General features: G+C 43.7%; 1 protein-coding gene across 1 annotated transcript in view; it reads left to right on the forward strand.

Annotated features, from left to right (window-relative positions):
• The window catches only part of LOC139377059 (uncharacterized), a 129,731-nt gene that overhangs the window by 34,485 nt on the left and 73,390 nt on the right, over positions 1-21,856 (forward strand). Inside the window, exon 2 of the mRNA XM_071120108.1 lies at positions 19,885-21,700. Within this exon, the coding sequence (XP_070976209.1) occupies positions 20,147-21,700 (1,554 nt within the window). The 5' untranslated portion in view covers positions 19,885-20,146. The remainder of the gene's footprint in view (positions 1-19,884; positions 21,701-21,856) is intronic.

Here is a 21,856-nt window from a genome sequence, read left to right on the forward strand (position 1 = left end):
CTCTTTGGCCATAATGACAATCATTATGTTTGGAGGAAAAAGTGGGAGGCTTGCAAGCCGAAGAACAACATCCCAACCGGGAAGCACGGGGGTGTCAGCATCATGTTGTGAGGGTGCTTTGCTGCAGGAGGGACTGGTGGCACTTCACAAAATAGATGGCATTCTGAGGAGGACAATTATGTGGATACAGTGCCTTGCGAAAATATTCGGCCCCCTTGAACTTTGCGACCTTTTGCCACATTTCAGGCTTCAAACATAAAGATATAAAACTGTAATTTTTTGTGAAGAATCAACAACAAGTGGGACACAATCATGAAGTGGAACGACATTTATTGGTAATTTCAAACTTTTTTTACAAATCAAAAACTGAAAAATTGGGCGTGCAAAATTATTCAGCCCCTTTACTTTCAGTGCAGCAAACTCTCTCCAGAAGTTCAGTGAGGATCTCTGAATGATCCAATGTTGACCTAAATGACTAATGATGATAAATACAATCCACCTGTGTGTAATCAAGTCTCCGTATAAATGCACCTGCACTGTGATAGTCTCAGAGGTCCGTTAAAAGCGCAGAGAGCATCATGAAGAACAAGGAACACACCAGGCAGGTCCGAGATACTGTTGTGAAGAAGTTTAAAGCCGGATTTGGATACAAAAAGATTTCCCAAGCTTTAAACATCCCAAGGAGCACTGTGCAAGCGATAATATTGAAATGGAAGGAGTATCAGACCACTGCAAATCTACCAAGACCTGGCCGTCCCTCTATACTTTCAGCTCATACAAGGAGAAGACTGATCAGAGATGCAGCCAAGAGGCCCATGATCACTCTGGATGAACTCCAGAGATCTACAGCTGAGGTGGGAGACTCTGTCCATAGGACAACAATCAGTCATATATTGCACAAATCTGGCCTTTATGGAAGAGTGGCAAGAAGAAAGCCATTTCTTAAAGATATCCATAAAAAGTGTTGTTTAAAGTTTGCCACAAGCCACCTGGGAGACACACCAAACATGTGGAAGAAGGTGCTCTGGTCAGATGAAACCAAAATGTAACCTTTTGGCAACAATGCAAAACGTTATGTTTGGCGTAAAAGCAACACAGCTCATCACCCTGAACACACCATCCCCACTGTCAAACATGGTGGTGGCAGCATCATGGTTTGGGCCTGCTTTTCTTCAGCAGGGACAGGGAAGATGGTTAAAATTTATGGGAAGATGGATGGAGCCAAATACAGGACCATTCTGGAAGCAAAAGACCTGAGACTGGGATGGAGATTTGTCTTCCAACAAGACAATGATCCAAAACATAAAGCAAAATCTACAATGGAATGGTTCAAAAATAAACATATCCAGGTGTTAGAATGGCCAAGTCCAGACCTGAATCCAATCGAGAATCTGTGGAAAGAACTGAAAACTGCTGTTCACAAATGCTCTCCATTCAACCTCACTGAGCTCGAGCTGTTTTGCAAGGAGGAATGGGAAAAAAATTCAGTCTCTCGATGTGCAAAACTGATAGAGACATACCAAAAGCGACTTACAACTGTAATCGCAGCAAAAAGTGGCGCTACAAAGTATTAACTTAAGGGGGCTGAATAATTTTGCACGCCCAATTTTTCCGTTTTTGATTGTTAAAAAAGTTTGAAATATCCAATAAATGTCGTTCCACTTCATGATTGTGTCCCACTTGTTGTTGATTCTTCACAAAAAAATACAGTTTTATATCTTTATGTTTGAAGCCTGAAATGTGGCAAAAGGTCGCAAAGTTCAAGGGGGCCGAATACTTTCGCAAGGCACTGTATATTGAAGCAACATCTCAAGACATCAGTCAGGAAGTTAAAGCTTGGTCGCAAATGGGTCTTCGAAATGGACAATGACCCCAAGCATACTTCCAAAGTTGTGGCAAAATGGCTTAAGGACAACAAAGTCAAGGTATTGGAGTGGCTATCACAAAGCCCTGACCTTAAGCTCATAGAAAAATTGTGGGCAGAACTTAAAAAGCGTGTGCAAGCAAGGAGGCCTACAAACCTGACTCAGTTACACCAGTTCTGTCAGGAGGAATGGGCCAAAATTCACCCAACGTATTGTGCGAAGCTTGTGGAAGGCCACCTGAAATGTTTGACCCAAGTTAAACAATTTAAAGGCAACATATACTAATTGAGTCTATGTAAACTTCTGACCCACTGGGAATGTGATGAAAGAAATAAAAGCTGAAATAATTAATTCTCTCTACTATTATTCGAACATTTCACATTCTTAAAATAAAGTGGTGATCCTAACTGACCTAAGACATGGAATATTTTGTTGGATTAAATGTCAGGAATTGTGAAAAACTGAGTTTAAATGTATTTGGCTAGGGTTTATTAAACTTCCGACTTCAACTGTATTTTCAAATGCCAGTATGCATTCTACAAACTGTGGAATAGTCTAAATATGATAACACAACAACTGATGTCAGTAGCTAACTACTGTAGCCAGCTAACCTCTGTAACTTGCCAACCAGGTAGCAAACAATGCTAAAGGGATTACAAACGGATTAGGACAACTGTAGCCAACTGTAGCCAAACCAAATTATTAGCTTGCTTGTTAGCAGTAATGAGTCCAGCAAACATGTACTTCCTCCAACGTTATAATGGATAGATATGTGCTCCATGTGCTTTCGGTAGCCTGATTGTGTCCAGACTGAAGAGAAATCCACACACAATGCATCCCTGACCACCACCTGAAGTGGTCAGCCAGATCTGAACACATTCAGACCCATCATTTCAATGCGATCTTCGTATTCTGATAGCGAAAATCACATGTAAGTGTTAAGTGTAGATACAACCTAATTCATCCACAGTGTGATTCCACAGAATTTTTCTTTTTTGTGACAATTTACAAATTATAAGATTTTGTTGAATTTATATAACAACATTCAAACCTTGTTTGGCATTATCAGTGCAAATATGGCATGATTCCACGATTTGGCTAATCCTTATTGTGGCTAGATTCATTCAGGTAGCATATAGCTAGGGTTAAACTAGCGCTTAGCATGAGGCTAGCTAGCTAGCTAACTTTCTAACCAATAATAACGTCAAACTAAAACATCTAACTACAAGGATTCAACAGTACAAAATATACAGTGAGTTTATAAATTTGAGCCTTCGTTAAATAAAATAAAGTAATCCTTAAAAATATTTATTTATTCTAAATGTCTGCAACGCCATTTTGCTAGGTTCACCTCCATGTTAAATCCTATAATGGGGAGACTTTTTTTCTAGCTTGGACAAAAACAACAACAAAATGCACCATAAACATCACACAACCCCTTCAATAGTTAGTGAAACATGTTATCTTATTATTTTGAGGTATATTTTGTATTGTTATACTTTTCCAAACCTGTAAAACAGGAGACAAGAATTGTCTGGTTTCAGAAAAAGTTCTGTCAATAGAATGAGGAAGGGAGGTCACGGTCACCAGTGTAAAGGCCACTAACCAACAAATCTGCTGGCTTCACCTAGTTGTACCAATACCTTTCGGGGCATATTAATGCATAAACCTGAAGGACTCCAATAATAAAATCAAAGTAATACAATTTATGCCTCACAAATAATAAAACCATTTAAAAAAAATCCATGCATTTGGTAAGCGTCACATATTCATGGTATCTGGGGGACCCCAACCCCTTTTTTAGGGCGAGGTTGGGGGGAGGCCTTGCGGGAAGGTGTGCTACGCCACTGACCGAGGGGTTGTGAGTTTTGTGAGGTTGACTCCGAAATAATCAGAATTTTGCTGGTCTGCAAAACCATGCCCATATGTATTATATTTCCCAGCATTTCCCAGCATGGTCTATTGCAGTTAGTGTTCTTTCTTTCGATGTCTGTGTTTTTGCATGTACATTGATTGACAGTGGCGTACCGCAGTTTTGCGGGGCCCACTGCAGGTCTGAGCAAGGAATAGGTCTGAGCAAGGTATAGAGTACCACAGTATGAGTCATAATACCCATAAAACCTAGCGGTCAAACAGGGAAATGGTTCCAAATGTTTTTCCACCATTCATTCATTTCATTTTTCATTTTAGTGGTTTGTAAAGGCTTACCCTGGCATGACATTCTGTGACACAATACCTGTTAGCAAAGATGTCCACTAGAGATGACGTGCAGGAGCTTGCAGGGATTTGTAGATGTCTAGTTTGATGCTAATTAGCATTTCAGAATCTGATAATAAATAGAGCTGAATATATTGATAGAAGTCACCTTGTCCAAAAGAGATTTACATGGTTATCAAAAAGTCAAACAAAATGCCAAACTTAGCCTACATGAAACACAGTCCATATTTTAAGCGTTTCTAAAATCCCACATGGGAAATATTAATGGTGGAAATACAATTGGAACCATTTCCCTGTTTGACCGCTAGGTTTTAAGGGTGTTATGACACCTCCACTGTGGGTGTCATAATAGCTAATCTTATACTATTCAACACATTTGGCCATCAGGCTGAAAGAAATTCTTGCTGTTTTAAAGCAACCTTCCTGCATTTCTACACATATTCCCTTGGGGCGGTGAGAAAAATGTGCAGTTTTATAGCGAATCTCATGCTATTCTACACATTTTGCAATGAGGCTGAGAGAATGTAACCTTTTTTAAGCTAATTCATCTTCCTTGCGGGGGCTGCAGGTGTGTGTGTTATGCCAGTGTTGATTGGTTAATTAAGCAATTAATGTATCTTATGCTACAGAAAGATAAATAACATATATTTTTCTAAACTAATACAATCTGATAGTTGAATTTATTGCACCCGTTACTGAAGTGGTTGTTCCAGTTTAGGTAGTCTTATTCATTCAATTCTAACCCTGGCAGTCATTCTGAATGCAGATTGTGGAACTCTAAAACATCATAAGCCAGCATAATGATGCTGGTTTTGCTATTAGCCTATACTGGTCATCAGTGTCCAAAACACAGTGAAGGCTGGTCACCAGCAAAAACACAGAAAATGCTGTTCACCAGCAAAAACGCAACGAAGCCTGGTCACCAGCGAAAACACAACGAAGACTGGTATGCCAGCAGAACCAATTAGACTATGCTGGTCAGACCAGCTTGACCAGCATCAGACCAGCACTGACCACCATGGACCAGCATGGACGCTGTAGACCAGCTTGAAATGTATGCTGGCCTATGCTGTTTCTTTTCAGCACGGGAGGAATAAAAAGATGTGAAATGTTTGGGAAAATACAGAGGACGTTGAGAGTGGTTTAGCTCTAGTACCAGACAAGTTAGCAGTGTGCTGATGCTGCAGTGATGGATTATGGGTTATGGAGTTATGATGGATGAGCCATGTCTGGACAGGGTTGTGGAATGGAGGGCAAGCATGAGTTCTTGACTGGACGACATTAACACTTGACCAGCAATTTCAGCACAGTCTCTGACATAAACAGTACCATTCAAAAAATGTGGACACACCTACTCATTCAAGGGTTTGTGACCTCTAAAACCCTCACAAACTTCTACAGATGCACAATTGAGAGCATCCTGTCAGGCTGTATCACCGCCTGGTACGGCAACTGCACCGCCCACAACCACAGGGCTTTCCGGAGGGTGGTGCGGTCTGCGCAACGCATCACCGGGGGAAAACTGCCTACCCTCCAGGACACCTACAGCACCCGATGTCACAGGAAGGACAAAAAGATAATCAGGGACAACAACCATCCGAGCCACTGCCTGTTCACCCCGCTATCATCCAGAAGGAGAGGTCAGTACAGTTGCATCAAAGCTGGGCCCGAGAGACTGAAAAACAGCTTCAGACTGTTAAATAGCCATCACTAGCACAGAGAGGCTGCTGCCTACATACAGACTTGAAATCATTGGCCACTTTAATAAATGGAACACTAGTCACTTTAATAATGTCACTTAAATAATGTTTACATATCTTGCATTACTCATCTCATATGTATATACTGTATTCTATTTTGCGCTATCTATTGCATCTTAGCCTATGCCTCTCTAAATTGCATAAATCCATATATTTATATATTCTCATTCTATCCCTTTACTTAGATTTGTGTGTATTAGGTATTCGTTATGAAGTTGTTTGATATTACTTGTTAGATATTATTGCACTGTCGGAACTAGAAGCGCAAGCATTCAACACTCTCAATAACAGCTGCTAAACACGTCTATGTGACCAATAAAATTAGATTTTCGATTTGATAATATTGAAGACATCAAAACTATGAAATAACACATATGGAATTATGTAGTAACCAAAAAAGTGTTAAACAAATCTAAATATATTTTATATTTGAGATTCTTCAAAGTAGCCACCCTTTGCCTTGATGACAGCTTTGCACACTCTTGGCATTCTCTCAACCAGCTTCACCTGGAATGCTTTTCCAACAGTCTTGAAGGAGTTATCACATATGCTGAGTACTTGCTGGCTGCTTTTCCTTCACCCTGTGGTCCAACTCATTCCAAACCTTCTCAATTGGGTTGAGGTCAGGTGATTGTGGAGGCCAGGTCATCTGAAGAAGCACTCCATAACTCTCCTTCTTGGTCAAATAGTCCTTACACAACCTGGAGGTGTGTTTTGGGTCATTGTCCTATAAGCGCAAACCAGATGGGATGGCGTGTCACTGCAGAATGCTGTGGGAGCTATGCTGGTTAAGTGTGCCTTGAATTCTAAATAAATCACTGACAGTGTCACAGGCAAAGCAACCCCACACCATTACACCTCCTCCTCCATGCTTCATGGTGGGAACTACACATGCGGAGATCATCCATTCTCCTACACTGCGTCTCACAAAGACGCAGTGGTTCTCAGATTTTTGGTCTGAGAACCAAAAATCTCAGACCAAAGGACACATTTTCACCAGTCTAATGTCCGTTGCTCGTGTTTCTTGGCCCAAGAAAGTCTTCTTATTGGTGTCCTTTAGTAGTGGTGTCTTTGCTGCAATTAGACCATGAAGGCCTGATTCCCGCAGTCTCCTCTGAACAGTTGATGTTGGGATGTCTCTGTTACTTGAATTATGTGAAGCATTTATTTGGGCTACAATAATCTGAGGCTGGTAACTCTAATGAATTTATCCTCTGCAGCAGAGGTAACTCTGGGTCTTCCTTTCCTGTGGCGGTCCTCATGAGAGCCAGTTTCATCAAAGCGCTTAATGGTTTTAGCGACTGCACTTGAAGAGACTTTCAAAGTTCTTGAAATGTTCCGGATTGACTGACCTTCATGTCTTAAAGTAATGATGGACTTTATTTTCTCTTTGCTTATTTGAGCTGTTCTTGCCATAATATGGACTTGGTATTTTACCAAATCTTCTGTACATCACCCCTACCTTGTCACAACACAACTGATTGGCTCAAACGCATTAAGAAGGAAAGAAATTCCACAAATTAACTTTTAACAAGCCACACCTGTTAATTGAAATGCATTCCAGGTGACTACCTCATGAAGCCGGTTGAGAGAATGCCAAGAGTGTGCAAAGCTGTCATCAAGGAAAAGAGTAACTACTTTGAAGAATCTCAGATATAAAATATTTTTAGATTTGTTTAACACTTTTTTGGTTACTACATGATTCCATATGTGTTATTTCATCGTTTTGATGTCTTCACTATAATTCTACAATGTAGAAAATAATAATAATAAAAAAGAATATCCCTGGAATGAGTATGTGTGTCCAAACTTTTGGCTGGTACTGTGTATATACATTTGTATATATATTTTTATATATTGAGTTGCTTCCAGAAGGGATACCTCAAAAACCACCATCAGTCCACCATTGCAATGAGAGCGCAAGTAGTACAGTTCCTGTATTGATGTCTATGGCAGAAACACATGGAGTATTGGTGGTTGAATCCTAGGGTCTCCTAATGATCACTTCTAAGAGACTGTAATTCTATACAGCAAAAAGAGAGACCCAGAGAGAATGTATAAGCTTTAAAAAACCACGTTCCTATGATCTTGAAAGTCAAAACCATTCCCTTTCGTCCACAATCTTTAAAGAGGTGCAATTAAGGAGGTAAAATTTTGATATTTTTGTCTTTAGTGTCCCTCTGGTAAACATAGCAGTTTGGAGCAATTAACCAACAGCTAATGAGCAAAGTGGGGGTCTGCCTCAATATCACACCATTGTTCATTTGCGTTTTTTAATTAATGGGGTTTGAAGTAAAAATCGCAAAAGTTTTTAATTGTTTTTCTTTAGGGGGGGGGGGGGGGGATCAGAGCATTAATTATAAGAAGGGCTTTAAAGTGTGGAGGATTTAGGGTTTTAATTAAAGAAGAATTTGTCAGGACTGATGAGACCAATAGACTGAGTTCAAATACGACACAATCCTCTGTTATTCCCCCCTTTCCCATCCATCTTTCTTTTACTCCACCTCTCTCTCTGTTTCCCTTGCCAACTTTCTTCCCCCTCTCCTTCTCTTTCATACTCATATCTTTCCACCATCTCCTGACATACCTCTCTCTCTCTCTCTCTCTCTCTCTCTCTCTCTCTCTCTCTCTCTCTCTCTCTCTCTCTCTCTGGTGTTGTTGTATCTGTCTGTCCTTTGCAGGGTGTGGGTATCAGAAGGAGGATTAGGAGTTTCTCTGAGCTCTATTCTGAAATGGGAACGACGAGGGGTGGATGGGGGAGGGGGGGCTCAGTCACTCAACTGGATTCCCCAGATTGAATTAGTGAGGTTTTAGAAGAGTAAGAGTTTTTGGAGATGTACACAATGTTCCTCTATTTTTCTCATTTCTTTTCTTCCCCCGCTGCTGTTTTCTCTCTCACTCTTGCTCTCTCTCAAGTCATTACTTTCCTGCTCTCCCTTGCATTCACTCTTCTCGTCCCTATTTTGTTTTCCTCTCCCTCCTATCCCTTTCTGCCTCCCTCCCTCCCTCCCTCCCTCCCTCTCCGTTAATAGAGTATAAGATTGTTTTCATACCAATGATACATTAAGCTGAAGTGATTAACACAGTGTGAAACGTGATTACATTGCGTTGCTGATTGGCTGAGCAGATGCCCTTTACCAGAGAGACTTTGCTGGGTTACATCTTTACACGTAGCCCTCCACACAGCTGGGATCTCACCAGAGGAATCCAGGTTAATTGCCTTGATTGCTTGATTGGGGATATAGACGAGTTTTTCCAGAGGGAATTGAACCTTGAATCGCCTTATTATAACTGACACCATCTCTCCTTCTCTCTCTCGCTTTGTCTGTCTGTCTCTCTCTCTCTCTCTCTCTCTCTCTCTCTCTCTCTCTCTCTCTCTCTCTCTCTCTCTCTCTCTCTCTCTCTCTCTCTCTCTCTCTCTCTCTGCAGCCTGTTTGCAAAGTCAATTTCAGACATAAACAAAAACAAGTTGCTGCTGGGAAGGTGGCCTGGTCTGTCTAGGTTTCCGTGGCGACAGAGGACAGGGTCGTCCCTTTACAGTGTTTGCCAATCACTGGGATTAATGGGCCGATATTACCGCACCCATCAGCGTCAGGAACAGTGGCACACCACCTCTCCCTTTCTCACTCTGGCTTATCAGCAGGGGAGGAATAATATGAAAGGATAATAACAAGGAAAATGGCTGACCTCCTGTTGTTTTCATGCCCAGTGCCAGTGTTATTACTCCAATCAATGTCATTACACATTCCAATAGATGCATGTGGTTTCCCTAGGTTTGTTGTATGCATGATAATGTTGCCTATACCAGTTCATTTCAGCACAATCTAATCTAGCAGGCATTTAAAACACACACAACCACATTGGAGAGACATGCCCCCTCAAGATATACTGTATTTCCACTGAAAACAAACTGCAGAGCAAATCCAATCATGATTAAACAACCTGACCCAGCATTCATCCACGACCTAATCAGCAGCAATAGGTTCAGCTCTATGTTGATCCCCCCCCCCCTCTCCCTCTCCTCCTAGCCATCTCCCTCCTCCTCATTTGCTGTCCCTCCTTTTTCCCTGGGAATGGTAGGGAATGGGGAGGATTAGCCCATGTCATCCTCTTCCCTCATCCCTCTATCGTTTTAACTCTGTTGCCCATCACGTACTAGCTCCCCTTATCTGTTTATCCCTCTCCCTCTATTCTTCATTTATTTCACTACATCTTTTTGCTCTGCGTTACTGTATTTTCTGACCTTCACCGGGATCTTTCTCTCTCGTGTCTCTTTATGACTCACTGGCCAATCAGAACGTGGCTCCATGGCAAAATATGTAGTTGCTTCAGGTTGTGTATATCTTTTATGTGTCACCTTGGAATCAACTCCAATTCCAATGTTAGTCCGTTATAGCTTGTTAAATGGCTTACAGAAACAAAATGTAGACCTATCCCATCTTTGCTAAATGGGTGAACTTGAACCTGTTTTCAGTCCTCATTGTTCTGAGTAATTGCATGCCAAACATTGTCAATAAGCAAGATTAAATTAATTATTGAAAAGGCCTAAAAAAGAGACAGAATAATTCTAATCAAATTCTAAACAAAAGAAAATAACAACTTATTTTAAATAGGCTATGTCACACTGACAGGCACCTTACTTTCTCCCTGTGGGCATATAATATTACAACAATGAAGACTATGGAGGGTTTTTACACCCATCCAAACTTTTAACAGTAGCTGGACAAAGATCCAACATAAGAGAAGGGAGAATGTCGACTCACCGTCGGTACACTGCTCCTAAATAGGCCTATGTTTTATGAACACAATCGGAACCATTTACAGATCAGATCGTAGTCACACATCTCCATAAGCCGCACTGCAAGCGTGCCACGGACGTCGTCAACATAAAACCAGGAAGGTGAATCATTCTAACAAGTTTGGTTGTAATACAATTTTACGAGAAAGAAAAAACAGCAATCAGTTTGAACAAAAAACAACAACAATAAATAAATGTCAAATGTAATGATATCATCAAAATCCCCAGGATCAAAAAAGACACGCATTTCTGTTGAACTGGCCTTCGTTATAGTAGATCTAAGGGAGGGCTTGGGTTTTGAACATATGAAACAGAAAAAGAAGCTATTTTTACAGATTACAAAGAACTTCTAAATATAAGGTTTCATCGGTATTCACTGAGGTTCTCATCTCTCCTTTCATGATGGGCATGGACAAATGGCCTACATCATGCATAGATCAAAAGGGAATGTCGGCTCGCTGTTTTACCTGATATTTTAATAAAGCATTGGGGATTCATATTTATTTCCAATTGGTCTTAGGAGCCAAACCCTTCGTCGAAGGTCTTGACTACTCAGCGATTTCATTGGGCAGACAAAAGAAAAGCCTTAATTGAGAGGAAAGGAGGCTATGCTTGGTTTTTAATCAAATAAAACGAAATGGGAAAAAAACTAGTTTTTTTGTTTGTAAATACGTATACAGGCACCAAAAGCACATTAGTCTACTCTTGTTCCATGCTCATATTGGCAGTGTGTGTCCCGGGTGTATAGGCTGTGTTTCCACTGTCAAAATTCATGTTGCCATAACCAACTGTGTTACCGCTAAAACCAGCTTTTGATTGACCTTAAATATCCATATCAGCGCTGCCTAAAATCAGCACTTTGGATCAGGTTTTTAAGGACACACCTCAAATATTTCCACCCGCCCATCTGAGTGCAAGTGAGCTGATATAAGACAGTAAATTGCCCGAGCCTGGTGTTAGGGCCGGGAAAATGCCAGTGCGCCAGTTTTTACACGACGCAATTGCTAACTAATGTGCGTTTTGACGTTAGCGCCACCTTAACGCCAGCCGTTAATATAGCCCCAAGGCTGCTAGTACAGCAGATACTGTACATTCCTTACAGTAGCTATATTTTCTACAACAATAGCAAATGTGATTGAGGCCTCACTTCGGTCAATCGCAGGAGTATTTATGCTGTATAGGATGTGTTAACGGTGTTAAAACTGACACCTGCAAGCTGTTCCTCCTTGGAGACCTTGTTAGTGGATAATGACTCAAAAGTACACCTGTCCTTGACATACAGCGTAAACATTCTCATTGTACCTGCAGTGAGGTTGTTTTCTTTTTTGTGTCGTTTAATTGGGGCCAGAATCTTGAAAAACACAGTGCCATGTTACAATTGCCCTATACAGTGACAGGTTTTAGTTGGACAGTCTGTCATATTGTAAACAACAGGAAGTGCAGGGTGTATTTCTTGTGTGTGTCTGTGGTCTGAAGGCCCTCTGTAGGGGACATTATCTAGTTATGACCTAGTAGCCTGACAACAGAAGTTTTGTTTTGAGGGCAGGATAGCCCTTCCCTGTGCTTTTCTTTCTGTGGAGTGATTCACAATGGAGGATGGATGGAAGCCATCATGTCTTTACCCTCTGACTGGCTGGGGCCATGCGGGGGCATGTGGCAGGGTGACAGAGAAGGACACACTGCAGGGTTAATTGACTCACACTGGTCGACTTTGCAGGGAGGAGAGAGGAAGAGGGATGGAGGGAGATGGGATAGGGAGAGAGAGGTGTTCAGTTAGAATAGCAAAGGGAGGAATGAGAAATGGAGACATGGAGAGAGGAATGAAGCAGGAATAGTGGAGCCCGGGAATGAGTGAGAAAGATGTGGAGAGAGGTGAAAGAATGGGAGCGAGTGAATGAGGGAGGGAGACAAGGAGAGAATGAGAGAGATGGTGAAAGGGAGGGGAAAGGTGCAAGAGATTGATGAGAGAGAGTGAGAAACTAATTCTCACTTCACTCTGGGCTGGAAGATTAACGAAGATTAGAGAGATAGAGAAAAGGAAGGGAGAGATGGACTGATAACTTCTACCGCATGCCAGCCAGAGAGAGATCTTTGAATGCCTAATACCCTGAGAGGGAGCGGGAAAGAGAGAGGGAGGGAGGGAACGAGAAAGGGAGGGGGAGAGAAAAGGAGGTAGAGGGAGGGAATGAAATGGAAGAGATATATTGTGTGAGAGAGAGAGAGAGAGAGAGAGAGAGAGAGAGAGAGAGAATTGGAGCGATAAAAGGATGGATGGATCAAAAGAAAGAGTGAAATGCTGGCTCAGAGGACTCTTAATGGTAGTGGTCCGTGAGAGTGATGTCCTTGTATTAGTGGCCATTTACATGAGTGTGTAGTAATCCTGGCTGGTCTGTGGGGTGGAGATAATAACAGAGGTACAGTATCCAAGTCCTTTATAGCTGCAGAACTCTCTGCCCTCTCAGTCTAATACTATCCTCCAGTCCAGAGGATGCCCACTTGCCCACCGGTCGGTTAGTGGAAATGTCAGCACCTTTGTCCATCAGTTTTTTTTCTACTCCGAGAACCGACCCTTCCCTTCTCTTGTCCCGTCCTCATGCCCTCTTCGCCATGCCCAAACACAGACACCCACTAATGTGTTCCCTCTTATTCTATTGTATGTTCTCCAGCTCCAGGTCCATCCCCCAAACATAGGCCTTTGCCCAATATTAGGGAGAGCGTTATACTGCACGCACACATCCACACTTGAACTTACACACACACACACACACACACACACACACACACACACTCTAACCCTCAACTTAGTCTCAGAGGCCGCCATAGCAGACTCAATCCTTCATGGAGGATTACAGCTTAAGCTTCTCCACGGCTATAGATGCAGTTTTATGGAAAAGCACAGGGCTTTTTAGAAGAGCCCTGTGATCTGTACATTAGCAGAAGGGGGATTCTCCACCTCTGCAGTGTCCTCATTACCCCCCCCCACCCCCCCCCCCCCCTGCCCCTTGCCCTCTGCCCTTGCAGAGTGGGATGATTTCAACCGTGCTGAGGAATTGACCTTGTGGTAGGGACGGGATTGGGAGTGAATGTGTGTGTCTGTCTCGACATCTTGAGCTGCTCGCTGGAAGCGAGCCGGAGAACCTGCACACCATCACCCAGCGTGACAACGCTCAACACAGAAAACGGCCCTGAAATACAACACCCAACCAACTTTGATCTCATGCACCACCGCATGCCACGAGGCTGAGCTGACCAAACTCGGAAACTCGCAGCTCGGGAAATCCCTAAGGTTTATCCTCTAACCCAACCGACAACTCTGAGCTAAAAACATATACAAAATCAAATAAAAACAACTCTGAGACAAAACCCAACACAAGCCACAGAGGAAAGTGAAGTAGAATCCACTGAACAAAGGTCATTCATCATTGTCACTTTAGCTACCTCTCCTTGGTTGCCTATCTGTTAGCACCCAGCGCACACGGTGCTACCTGGCTAGCTGAGAGCACAAAGAAAACACTTAACTGCTCCCTCCGATACAAAAGATAGAGAAAATAAACAAACAAACTGACCCAAATAGAAAAAGACAAAAACAAAATGCATATTTGAGATTGGGGCGAAGTCATTAGCATTACAAAAATATCTGTCGCCGGTGAAATAAAGCTGAGGAGGACCGAGGGAGCATAAAAGTCAGACAGAAGGGGAGATATATGCTAATAAGGCTGGGACTTTGTGACTCCAACAAGGGGGATTAAAAAGTGTGGCAGCAGAGAGAGAGAGCGAGAGAGGCTCCGAGGCCCAGAGCACAACACATAACTAGCTCAGCTCAACAGTACCATGCAAATATAATAATATAGTGCTACAGTAATATGGCATGACAACATAGCAACTCTCCAGGCTATAGCCTACTGACCAACGCCAAACTAGTGCAATGGCGCGCAACTAAGGTAAATGATTCATCCGTTGTTACGCAGTTCAAACAAGTACTGACATAGGCCCTGCACAGACCTCAAAGCCAACTACATGATATAACATTTGTGGCATCATGCTAGTCATGCTCTAGTCTCGATCGACGTGACGATCACACAAGACAAGTACAGCGTGGCATCATGCTAGTCATGCTCTAGTCTCGATCGACGTGACGATCACACAAGACAAGTACAGCGTGGCATCATGCTAGTCATGCTCTAGTCTCGATCGACGTGACGATCACACAAGACAAGTACAGCGTGGCATCATGCTAGTCATGCTCTAGTCTCGATTGACGTGACGATCACACAAGACAAGTACAGCGTGGCATCATGCTAGTCATGCTCTAGTCTCGATTGACGTAACGATCACACAAGACAAGTACAGCGTGGACTCATGCTAGTCGTGCTCTAGTCTCAATTGATGTAACGATCACACAAGACAAGTACAGCGTGGCTTCAAACACTACCACTGATCACAAGACTCGTTTGACTCCGTTTAAGTGTAGCGAAACACGAGTATGTTACTAGGCAACAACCCCTCACCACTATTAACAATCAATTAAAGACATAGCTGAGGGAGTTCTGGAAGAAACGTTCTATTGAGCAGCACATGGTGCGGAAGACTATCGATCATGATCAGGCATTAGACTACGGTGCCATTGTGCTCCTTTCGCTGTGCTGCCCGTAGAGATAATATTGAGTTTTTTTTTAATGAAAGCGAGTTCTACTGTAAATGGATTTGTGCGTATTTTAAAAAATATTAAGTGTCATTATTCGGGCCTCTTCTTCACAGCTGTGGCCTTGTTGTGTCTCTTTTTATAGTGCTGTCTCCTGTCCATAGGTCTGCGATGTATTCGAATGCCAACATTGGGCACTTTGGTGTTTTTTCGTCTCTGAAAATTTTCCCCTGGCAGGCTCCCCGGTAACGCCCTTGAAACGTAAACAGGCGAGAAGGAAGTCGAGATTTTGTCTTTTTAATAATCAACGTACAATATATCTATCGTACCTCCCTTTTCTATGAGGAAGGACAAACTTTATTTTGTTGATGTACGAGGGTTGCAATGTACCGAGTGAGTTGGGGATGCATCAAGGATATTGTTGGACAAAATCTCCTGTGCATTAGCAACATTCTGTTCATTCACACACACACACACACACACACACACACACACACACACACACACACACACACACACACACACACACACACACACACACACACACACACACACACACACACACACACACACACACACACACACTTTGCCTGCAGGGAGAGTGTTCATAGATTACGGGGACATTCTCTAAAATGTCAGGCAGTTTTGAGAAGATCAGATAGCTGTTTGATGTGCGAAAACAACCAGGCAGAAGATGAAGAAAGGCAGTCTTGATGGGCATCAGGTGTAATTTCTGTAAATGCCTCTGCTGCCTGAGTGACTCACCACTCCTCTGTGTCCATGTGGTGAATTTCTACCCAGGAGACCTTGACACAGACCAGCAGAGCTGTCTGCTACAAAAACACCCCTCTGACCTTAGGTTATCATTGTGCAGGTAGACCACTGAAGCTTCGACTTTTGTTCTTGAAATGCAGGAGAGGTACAGTGCCTAGGTGTAATGCTTGTTAGTCGGCGTCTGAGTATAGAGTCATATTATGTGTGGGAAAAGCTTGGTAGCACGTTCCACCGTCCAAATACAGACTTTTCTCTCCTTGTTAACAACATAGATCTCTCGTGGTTTCCCCATGAGAATGAACTCAGGCAGTGCGGGGAGGGAATATGTTTATTCATTATCTAACACTTGAATGGATGTGAACGCTGAACATGAGAATTTGCTACATCACATGGTTCGAGGGGTCATGGTATATCCCTGTACTCAAACACTTAGCGCTAAACGTGTTAAATTCAAAGTAATCCGATTAGTAATGATTTTAGATCGTGCCAGTGGGCTGTAGTAGTGTAGGAATGGATTCTGAGTGAATGATCTTTTCCCTAGAGGTTCTTAAAGCAATGCGAGGATGTTGTGAATACTCGGCTAATCCTGGTACTGTATATAGTCTCCTGTGAACAGTTTCACTTGATCCAATTGTTAGCTGGAAATGTTCTTTTGCTATAACCTTTAACCCAGCTATAGAACACTCTGACCAATCTGGGACCCTTGTGGATCATAAGCCCTTCTTTCTCTTTGTATTACGGGGATGAGTTTGTATTCTAAGCTCGGAGCCGGCCCTGAAGTGGACTTATCGTTCTGCACTTATCAAAACGAGGACTTCGTCTGGATGACTGGATTACACTCTTCCGTTCTGCTCTCCTTTGGTTCCTTTGTTGTTTTCCCCCCTTTTCTTTCTTCTCTCTCTGTCCCGAACGAACCCACCTCTCACAGGATTTGCCTCTTCAGGCCTGGCAGGGAATGGCCGGTGACCGGTTCCCAATGCCCGTGCAGCTGTGATGCTCACCGTTCACATTTACCGTCTGGTGACAGATTTCATCTGCAGCCCAGACACAATCAGGGCATGGATAGATGAATTCCATCTGCACAGATTTATCCTCGACTCCTTCGTCGAGGAGGAGCGAGGAGGAATGACTCCTCATCCTCCAGATTCACTGTGCTGATTTTATAAAGCTCGACACTTTTTTGACAGGTCTGCTTTTATCTGCTGAGGTTGAAGACAAGGCCTGGGTTATGTGTGTTCAATGGCTTTATGCTCTTAAAACGTAGTGGTGGTCTCCCAAGACGGGCCGGTTTTGCTCGTGGCTGCCTCTTCTATCTCCTCTTCTCTCTGTTGTTTGTTTCTCCATGCATAATTATAAGGGTGACTGTTCTTGGACTACCTTTCCTAGAAAGGCGAGTTCTCTCTTTCTTCTCTGACTTTTGTGGGTCCCAGAGGCGGTCCCCTGAGCTTTCCACCGGGAACAGAACGACACACATATGTCTTGTTGTTTGTGTGGGGTTTGTGGCGGTGTCTTTCTTGCAGTCTAGCAGTGTGTGTGTTGAGAAGAGACTGTGTTTGTGTTTCATGTATTTGTATGAATATTTTCTGAGTGTCTGGAATTAGGAGGGAATGGCTATGTTTTAGTTTTGTGTTTTTTGTGCGCCCGTGATAATATATATGTATGCGATTGTGTGAGAGATGGGGCTCCAGAGAGGAAAGGAGAGCTAGACCGCGCGGACCGAGGTGAATCGTAATTAAAATGTTCAGTCTCGTTAAGTTGGTGACAGCCTTCACTGCAACTCGGCTTCCTGCGATCGATGGCAGAGATCTGCCTCTAATACTAACGAACCAAACGATCGTTTGAGTTTGGGGCCCAAGGAAGGGAAAAATTCATTAAGATATTTATGGCCCCAATTAATCAGTTCAGCAAGAAACTCTGTGCACCCGAGGCGGTAAATGGAACACGGCAGGAAGCAGCGGAAAGTTAAAAGACGAGAGGGTGTTCCACCGTCTACATACCGCATGCCCCCTACTCACCTTTAACCCACTGTGAGGAGCCGTTAACTCTGGGGTAGCTGCTCTCATCCCAGGGATACTATAGCTCATCAGCGTCTGAATGAGGAAGTAAGGGAGGCAGGGCCTGGTAATCACACAGGTTGGTTGTCACAGTGATTAGAACCTGGACAGTGCTCTGAATTGTGTTAAATGAAGAAATGTGTCTTATTAGAGATTAAGTCTATTGGAGAGCAATGTCGTTCACACGTCGACATCCCACAACTTTGAGATGAGGAAAAATACCCTCCGGAGGCTCCAGATTTGTAGTTATGAGCACAGGGACAACCAGCCTGTGTCTCCCCTGCTGATACCGTGGGGGATATCAAGCGCATCACCTGGAGCAGAATGAGGGTGTATATTGATGGGTGTATTGCCATTAGACACAGCATGAGTAACACATTCAACCTACTATCATGAGTAACACATGTCGTGTTTTCAACCAATGCATGGTACTACATGTTACATCATCCATTAGAACAATGAGTCACACTCCATAGTCTACTCTGAGCCACTCTGTTCGACAGAGGAATGCAGTCCAGGTACGTACATGGATCAGTTGAAGGACTGCACTGACCCCATAAAGTCACTGGGAAACCACAGTCTGACACAACATCCCAGATAGACACCAGTAATGAACCCTTCTCCCAACCACTAACAATCCACGCATCGATATTCTGACCTGCTACCTGCCCTCAGCCCGTTAACAAGGTGCCCATGGCAACGACTGCCTGGCCCGACAAGTTCCCTGACAATATGTTCATCCTGGACAGAGCGGGTGTCATTGAGCTTGGGTGAGAGGTCGTTCTGATTGGATCTTCAAACTGCAGTAGCCTGCATGTGTAGTAACACCCCCGGAAATACAGACATATTCAATGAACGATACCCTGTTATGTTGTGGTACTTCTAGTCAGTAAATACTGTGACTGTGAATATGAAATGTTCCACTTGATATATGAGTACTATATAGGTTTTATAGGAACATGTTGTGTCATCAATATGGATGCCAGACACCTGTCAATTCCAATGTCACTGGGCCGTCAAAGGGAGAGGGTTGGCTGATTGATTGAAGTTAGAGAGAGAGCACGGAGGGTGAGGGACGCCACGACAGCATCATGATTGACAGGGAACGAGGAAAGGACAGGAAAGACGAGCTGAGGAAGGGATAGCATACTAAAACAAACCTGGGGCAGAGAACGATGGAGAGACTGCGATGGATAGACAGGCAGAGCTAGAGAGACGGGTGGTGAGTGGGAGAGGTGGTAATAGGAAAAGACGAGGAGGAGGAAGTGTAAGGCTTTTTCTTAAGAAAAACGATTTGTTTAAATGGGGAAGGAGGGCAGGAGAGGAAGGGAGAAAGGGTGAAGGAGGAGTCTTTTGGGATTATGCCCCAATGAATGTACTGACAGGGTCTGTCGGCACCACAACACTGCTCAAGTGTCATACACACCAACGCACTACACTGCGCAAGACAGCACATAGTTAAACAAAAACAGTACACAACTCACAAAGCTCGAAACAACAAGAGTGCACAAAATCAAGGGCATGAATCCGTATTGCGCGTGACAACACACTGCGACCTACCGAACACTTTCGGCACTCAGTGTAACAACAACTATCTGACTGTGCCTCGCGACGCACCACTGCTTGTGTAAATGTGATTTCTGCCCCGTTAGTTGATCTGTCCTGCTTGTTCATCTGTGAGTTATCCTACCTACCTTGCTGTGTCGCTCCACTTTTAATTAACACAGTGGGATGATTAAAGTTCTAACTTAATTATCTTTATCCTTTCTCTCAGGGTGTTCAACCCTCCGTGGGAAACTGAACGAGACATTCTGCAAGAGAGGGGGGGGGGGGGAACAGCAGAGAGGAGCTGTGAACAGATAGAGAAAGATATTCAACACGGCGCCTGTCCTCCATCTCAGTGTGAAGGGCACGTAATGGAAGAGTGAGAGGGAGGATACAAGGAAAGAGAAATAGGGAGAATGAAGACAACCGGAAAACAAGTGTTTCCTTGCACCAAGCATCACTCAAACTAGGATATCTCACCACAGGACAAGATGATCACCAGGAATCTGCTCCTATTGGTCTCACTGTGTCTGTGGGAGGAGCTTATGGGAGAAGGTTCAGCCGCTAAGATTGTCCGGAGAAGAGGGGTGGGCGGGACTCACATGCTGAAGCTAGGGGAGAACAGAATACCGGACCAATGGGATTCAAGCGTGAATTCAAACGTGATGCCCATGGTGACTCTTAGAAACTCAATTGGTCATGACCTGGGTGGTGATAGTGGCTCTATCTCTCACCCCAAAATACCCCAGAATCATGCAGCCATGCCATCTAATAAGGAGAGGCAGGCTTTTAAACCGAATCCAGTTCTGGACATGGAAGAAAACCCTATCAAAAAAGGAGAATCAACTCTGTCACCCAATAACAGGGAATCGGTCCAGGAGAAAGAACTTAAAAAGATCAAGAACAGTACCAATAATGCTGGGACTCCCACCAAAACAGGGAGGATGGAGAAAGTATTCCTAGTTCACCATAGACCAGACCTACACTCCAATAGAACCAGATTCAAATCCATTTCCCGATCCAGAGTGAGACCAGATCTGAGCATTCACACCACAGGGCTGCAAGGCAAAGGACTCACAATGGATTCAACCAGAAAATTAAATGTGACCGGCAGCTACAGTGTCCTAAAACTGCTGTCAAAAGAGAACCTGGTGATGATTGTGAACTCACAGATGCAGAGTGTTCCGAGTCTGAATGATTTTCAGAGCAAGAGCAGTCGAAGCAGAAAGAGAGATTTGATTGATGTGGATCACAGCCCGATGGAGGCCCTAAAAGTACAGAAGCAAGATTTGGCTGTTACTCAAAACCACTTCGCATTGGATAATCCAACTTCACTGCCGCATATAAACCCTGTCACAAATCCTGATCCAAGTCTAGAAAAGGCTGTTCACACTTTAAGTGAAGTCACTCTAGATTCTGGTGTGGGAAAAGACAACTCTGAGATGAGGGCTGCAGATAGTACAGTCACTTGGAAGAGCAAACACACCTCTCACCCTCTGTCAACACCTATGAATGAGGTCAGTCTCGACACTGACAGGGAGGTGACCATCAGTAAGACCAGTAAGACTGACTCTCCGGCCATGACCAAGCATCTCCCCTCAAGCATCTCTTCTCAGACAAATGCTGGCCCTCCCTCAGTGTTCACCTCGCAGCCCCAGGGAGAGGGGACTGGGAGTGTGGCAGGGGATTCCCATAAGGAGAGTTTTCTTCACACAGCCGCACCAGGACTCAAAATCCTCAGCCCGATTGCCACTCAAGACCCTGAAGGTGGCGCCACAGAGCCAATCGATAGCAGCCATGTCCTCAAACTCCACCCAGACACACACTGGGGCTTCAACCAGGACAAGGCAGCCGGTGGGGGGATGACAGTTGAGTCCCATCCCGGGAATGGGCAGGGCCTGGTGTTCCAAGAGGCGGATGAGGAGGAGGGCCGTGGTCAAATGGATGGGGAGGGGGCTCGGTCACGCAGCAGGAGGAGTTGGATCTGGAACCAGTTCTTTGTGATTGAAGAGTACAGCGGGCCTGAACCGGTGCTCATCGGACGGGTAAGGAACCTTTATTAACTATTCATTAGAGTTATGAATCACTTTATGTGTAACTTATTCCAGCCAAGGGTCTCTAACTCTAACTCCTACTCTCACACCTGGCTCAACTAATCGCGGTCCTGACTGAAGACCATGATGAGTTGAATCAGGTGTGTT

This window comes from Oncorhynchus clarkii, chromosome 20, assembly GCF_045791955.1.
Source record: "Oncorhynchus clarkii lewisi isolate Uvic-CL-2024 chromosome 20, UVic_Ocla_1.0, whole genome shotgun sequence".
Taxonomy (NCBI): domain Eukaryota; kingdom Metazoa; phylum Chordata; class Actinopteri; order Salmoniformes; family Salmonidae; genus Oncorhynchus; species Oncorhynchus clarkii.